At 40.7% G+C, this 6,000-nt stretch overlaps 1 protein-coding gene across 2 annotated transcripts in view; it reads left to right on the top strand.

Moving 5' to 3' along the window:
* Window positions 1-6,000, top strand: part of LOC133424909 (plakophilin-4-like) — a 105,134-nt gene that overhangs the window by 31,094 nt on the left and 68,040 nt on the right. For both annotated transcript variants that reach the window (XM_061715491.1, XM_061715489.1), the window contains exon 3: window positions 4,395-4,507. In XM_061715491.1, coding sequence (XP_061571475.1) covers window positions 4,395-4,507 — 113 coding nt within the window. The remainder of the gene's footprint in view (window positions 1-4,394; window positions 4,508-6,000) is intronic.

Genomic DNA, 6,000 nt, shown 5'->3' with positions numbered 1-6,000 from the left:
TGGATGGATGGAAGGAGGGAGAGATGGATGGATGGATGGATGATGGATGATGGATGGATGGATGGATGGATGGATGGATGATGGATGGATGGATGGATGGATGGATGATGGATGGATGGATGGATGGATGGATGGATGATGGATGGATGGATGATGGATGGATGGATGGATGGATGGAAGGAGGGAGAGATGGATGGATGATGGATGGTTGGATTGTTGGATGGATGGATGGATGGATGATGGATGGATGGATGGATGGATGGATGATGGATGGTTGGATTGTTGGATGGATGGATGGATGATGGATGGATGATGGATGGTTGGATTGTTGGATGGATGGATGGATGGATGGATGGATGGATGATGGATGGATGGATGGATGATGGATGATGGATGGATGGATGGATGGATGGATGGATGGATGATGGATGGATGGATGGATGATGGATGGATGGATGGATGGATGGATGGATGGATGGATGGATGGATGGATGATGGATGGATGATGGATGATGGATGATGGATGGATGGATGGATGGATGGATGGATGGATGATGGATGGATGGATGGATGATGGATGGATGGATGGATGGATGGATGGATGATGGATGGATGGATGGATGATGGATGGTTGGATTGTTGGATGGATGGATGGATGATGGATGGATGGATGATGGATGGATGGATGATGGATGGATGGATGGATGGATGATGGATGGATGGATGATGGATGGATGGATGGATGATGGATGGATGGATGGATGGATGATGGATGGATGGATGGATGATGGATGGATGGATGATGGATGGATTATTGATGGATGGATGGATGGATGATGGATGGATGGATGATGGATGGATGGACAGACAGACAGGTAGATAAATGGATGGAAAGACAGATGGATGATTATTGATGGATGGATTATGGACGAATAGATGATAAATGAACTGATGGAAGGATGAATGAAGTTTGATGGATGAAAGATTCTGGGTAAATGGATAGATGGGGGATAGAAGAATGTATGATGATGGGCGATAATGCATGGATGGATGGAAGGATGAATGATGGATGGATGGATTAAGGATGAATAATGATCGGTGGATGAAGGATGGATGGATGATAAATGAACTGATGGAAGGATGAATTTATTATTTGATGGATGATAGTTGATGGTAAATGGATGGAAGGATATATATATATATATATATATATATATATATATATATATATATATATATATATATATATATATATATATATATATATATCTCGGGGATGGAGGGATGAAGGTCGGAGCATCCTAGGTCTGAGGTTTGTGAGAATCATCTGATTTTATTGATTAATCCTCTCTGAAGTCTTGTATCGATCTATAAAGGAAATGTTTGATCAGATCAGCACTAATTTAACATTTCAGAGCCACAGAACCAAACACACAGTTGTGTAAGATATTTTTGAAATGAAAACAGTGAAAACTTCATCATTCATTGATTTTTACAGGATTATATTTGGAGCAAAAATGTGACTTTTCCTGTTTCTTAAGCAGCTGAAACGCTGCAGTGAAGTCCGGTTCCTCGTCATTCCTCTTCCTCTCCTCCGTCCTGCTTTTGCAGGTTGTGCTTTGATTCACCGATCTTGAAGCTTTTTCTTGACTCTTCAGAAGTTTGACTTGGATCGTGTTCCTCCTCTTCTCCTCCTTTACTTTCTCCTGCGTTAAAGACTAAATGAGCGTCAGCCTCAGAAGCGGCAGCAGATGGACCGTCATGGAGCAGGAGCACGGCGACCCGCCACCGCTAACAGCTGCAGTCTCATATAAATTGGCGATAAAAGCCTGAAGTCTGAAATCATGAAGTCTTGAAAGATTCTTCCAGCGACTCGTTTATGTTCTTTCATGGAAACCGTTCGGACTTCTGTATCAACATATTTTCCCGCTCTATCAATCGGGGGCGTTACCGGGGGGGGCAGGGGTGGGCAGTGCCACCTAGGACACGCTCTGCCCACCCAAGGAAAACTGGGTAGTGTTGATGGCAGTTTGGGCACGCATGTGATGTCCCAAAGCGACGGGGGAGAAATGATTTTGAGTGTGCATTTTCAGTATTTAACAGCGTTTATGCGTAATGCATATGATTAATAACAGCAGCACGTCAGTGATTAGGCGCCCGTGCTCCTTCAGAGCAAATTCACCCACTAGTGTTATATCAGGCCCCTAAAAGCCGCTAAACCCCGTCCTCTTTGTACCTCGTGAAAATCATGTTTTTGTATTTGTTTTTAAACTGGACATTGTTTTAATTCTGAATCCATTCTGTTCCATAGTTTAACTCCACTGACTAGGTCTGTGCGATTAATCGATTTTAAATCTAAATCGGATTTATTAATAAAGACGTTAAAAAAAGGAAAATGGATTTTCCTTTTTTGCAGCTGCATTACAGACAGAGCTCGTCTAGTCTTTGTTTGGTCAAGAAAATGGTAAATGTTGTCACTTTACTAAACTCAAGGAGGATTTACAGTATCTTTCAACTGCACTTCATTCCCAATAGGGAAATTTGTTTGCTATTTTTCTTTAAAAATAAAGATAAAATATTTGAAACAATTTATTCCATTGTCTTTGTAGTTTTACCAAAAAAATCGAAATCGAAAATCGGGTTTTCAGAGAAAAAAATCGGGATTTTATTTTTGTCCAAAATCGCCCAGCCCTACCACTGACTGATATAGAAAATGTTTTCATTGTTGTTCGTGTTCTGCACGTCTTAAAATTTAGAGAACCCCTTAAATTATAACCCCCCCCCTCTCTGTCATAAAACTTCCTATAATTTCCTGTAAGTGAGATGGTAATAAGTTGTTCCTAGCTTTATATATGAATTGTGCGGTTTGGAATTCTACTATGTCAAAAAATTTGATTATTTTAGAATTGAAGAGTAAGAAATTGGTGTGTTCACGAAAACCAGCCTTATGAATGATCCTTATGGCTCTTTTCTGCAGTATGAATAGTGGTTGCAGTGAACTTTTATACGTATTTCCCCAAACCTCTAAACAGTAACTTAGATAAGGCAAAACCAGGGAACAGAACAGAATGCGGAGTGATTTGCTATCCAGGAATTGCTTTGCTCTGGCCCCCCCACAGCTGGCATCCTGGTAACACCACTGCTATCAATTATTAATAAATGTTAGTTTTTTCTTGCGAGCCGAGACGTCGTTTCCACCATCAGCTGTAAAATCACTCCTTTACTCATGAGGTCCAGATGAAAACACACAAGCTTCCTCTCGCTGCTTAGAGGCAAAAATAAGATAAAATCTGTTGATGTTGTCACAGCGTTTGTCCAGTTCTTCTTCTCCAGTCTCGTGTATGAAACACCCACCGAGCTTTAGGCTACATTGTGTGCAGAGGTGGTAGTAACGAGTTACATTTACTCCATTACATTTACTTGAGTAAGTTTTGGGAAATGTTTAACTTTTAGGAGTAGTTTTGAATCACTATACTTTTGACTTTTACTTGAGTAGATTTGTGAAGAAGAAACTGTTCCTCTTCCTCCGCTACATTAGGCTACGTTGAGCTGTTACTTTTCTTTTATCCCTTTTATCCACGTACGCGTCAATCTCATGACATCACTGGGTGATTCTTTGGGAAAAATGTTTGTTTTTGCATGTTTTGTCACATTTACACAGACTCAAACACACACAGAGTTTCTGGTTAAAAAAGAAAAGTACAAATGCTGGAAATGTTGTGCTACTTGTGGTTAATTTATTTTTTTATTCTGTTATTTTATTAATTTTATTATTTATTAAAGTACTTGAATTTACTTTAAAATTATTTTAATTTAAGCTATTTTGTATTAATTTTAATTTATTTTATTATTTTATTGATTTAATTTGGCTGAAGATGATTATTTTGTACTTTTGTCTGTTTGAATGGTTGTGTTAAAAAAATAAATCAGACGTTACTCAACAGTTACTCAGTACTTGAGTAGTTTTTTCACCAAGTACTTTTTTACTTTTACTCGAGTAATTATTTGAGTAATACTTTTTACTTCTACTTGAGTCATATTATTCTGAAGTAACAGTACTTTTACTTGAGTACAATTTTTTGCTCCTCTACCAGCTCTGGTTGTGTGTGATTTCTATCACTAAACTGTCACATTTCTGAAATGCTCTTCCCTGAAAACTGCACGTTATCGTTGAGTTTTAAGGCTTTGCTGTTTAAAAAGAGGGTTGAATGGTCTCCAGCGGCGTCGCGGCGAGTTCACAGACGGTGAGGGAATCAGTCACGCCGAGCAGACGGAGCACAAAATGGGCTTTTCCGCTGAATTCCGAGGGGCATCGCTGAGGTCTGAGGAGAGAGGCTCAAAGTTCAGCGTGGTGGCGGCGCCGGCTTGTAATCGCTGCTCGTGTCTCCCCGCAGGAGCTCCAGTTCGAGCGGCTGACTCGAGAGCTGGAGGAGGAGCGGCAGATCGTGGCCAGCCAGCTGGAGAGGTGCATGCTGGGAGCCGAGTCACCTGCAGCCGACAGTAGCAGGTAGGTTTGAGGATGGTGTGTGTGTGCAGGCCAGCTGACAGTCTTGCCGGGGCCCCGGACAAAATAATCTAAGATGGGCCCCCCTGGGCCCGGATCTCTCCTCCTCCTCTTCCTCTCCTCTCCCTCGGCTCTTCAGGTTTTTATACAAGCTAATGGATGTTAACATTAGAGCTAGTCCAGGGGTCGGCAAGCCAAAATGTTTTAGAGCCATATTGGACCAAAAACACAAAAAACAAATATGTCTGGAGCCGCAAAAAATGAAAAGTCTTGTATCAGCCTTAGAATGAAGGCAAATGGCGAAAGGCCAAATGTTGAGAAAAATGTGGAAATGTTGAGAAAAAAGTCGAAATGTCGAAATTAATGTTGAAGTACAATCTCGAGAAGAAAGTTGAAATGTCGAGTAAAAAGTGGAAATGTCGAGAAAAAAGTCAAAATTTCGAGACAAAAGTAGAAATGTCGAGAATAAAGTCAAAATGTCGAAATTAAAAAGGAAAGGAAAAAAGAAGAAAAAAGAAGGAAAAAAAGGGAAGAAAAAGCTGAAAAAAGGAAAAAAAGAGAAAATAAAGAGGAAAAAAAAGAAGAAAAAAAGGAAAAAAAAAGGTCAAACATTTTTGCTCCAGGAGCCACTAGGGCGGCGCTAAAGAGCCACATGCGGCTCTAGAGCCCCGGGTTGCTGACCCCTGAGCTAGCAAGATAGGTTAAGTTACAAGGTTGGTAAACGTTGTAACTGTTTCTTACCTTGCTCTACGCTGACTTTATTAATTCCAGCTTCACCGTCACCACCTTTTTAAAATATTTGTGTAGAGAATCTATGAGGCCTCTATTTTCTTCTTCTCTTTTCTCTTCTTTTCTGAGCACCGGACTTGTGCTGACCGGACATTTTGAGCGCACTGAACTTTAAATTAAATGATAAACATCAAATTTTGATCAGTGGCCAAACCATTTTAGTGTTGGGGGTTCTTGACCACTATTTCAAGGACAATTAGGAAGAAAACAAATAACAAGCTTTTATGTAACTCAAATACTACATATTTTTTCCACAAATAGGCATATTTTGAAACATTTTGAAAAATGATTCCATAATTTAATGAGGGCCCAGTTCTGCCCCCCCCCCCTACCCTGGGCCCGGAACAACAGACCCGTTTGTCCCCCCCTATCGGCGGGCGTGTGTGTCTGTGTCCAAGTCTTCATGACGGGTTTCTGTCGGCATCTTGCAACCATTTACTTCCTCTTCAGTGGATAACGCCTGAACTGATGGGGGTTTGACAGACGCCCGTCAGTTCACTTTGGCCATGAGGATTCAGTTTCCGTGTGCACTGAGCTACGTGGGCGCTGACGCACACTGACCTCCAATAGTTGGATTTGAAAGGAGTTAAATTATTTTCATTCATAACAGATGAAACAGTCGGAAAAGTCAGTATTTGTGAAGTTGAACGTCCTGATTCTACAGAAGAGTATTAGAGCCAGGCAAGAGAAAAATACAAATAATATTT

The sequence above is a fragment of the Cololabis saira genome, chromosome 24 (genome assembly GCF_033807715.1).
Source record: "Cololabis saira isolate AMF1-May2022 chromosome 24, fColSai1.1, whole genome shotgun sequence".
Taxonomy (NCBI): Eukaryota; Metazoa; Chordata; class Actinopteri; order Beloniformes; family Belonidae; genus Cololabis; species Cololabis saira.
Note: the sequence above shows the minus strand (reverse complement) of the source record. Positions and strands in the feature narration are given on the sequence as shown.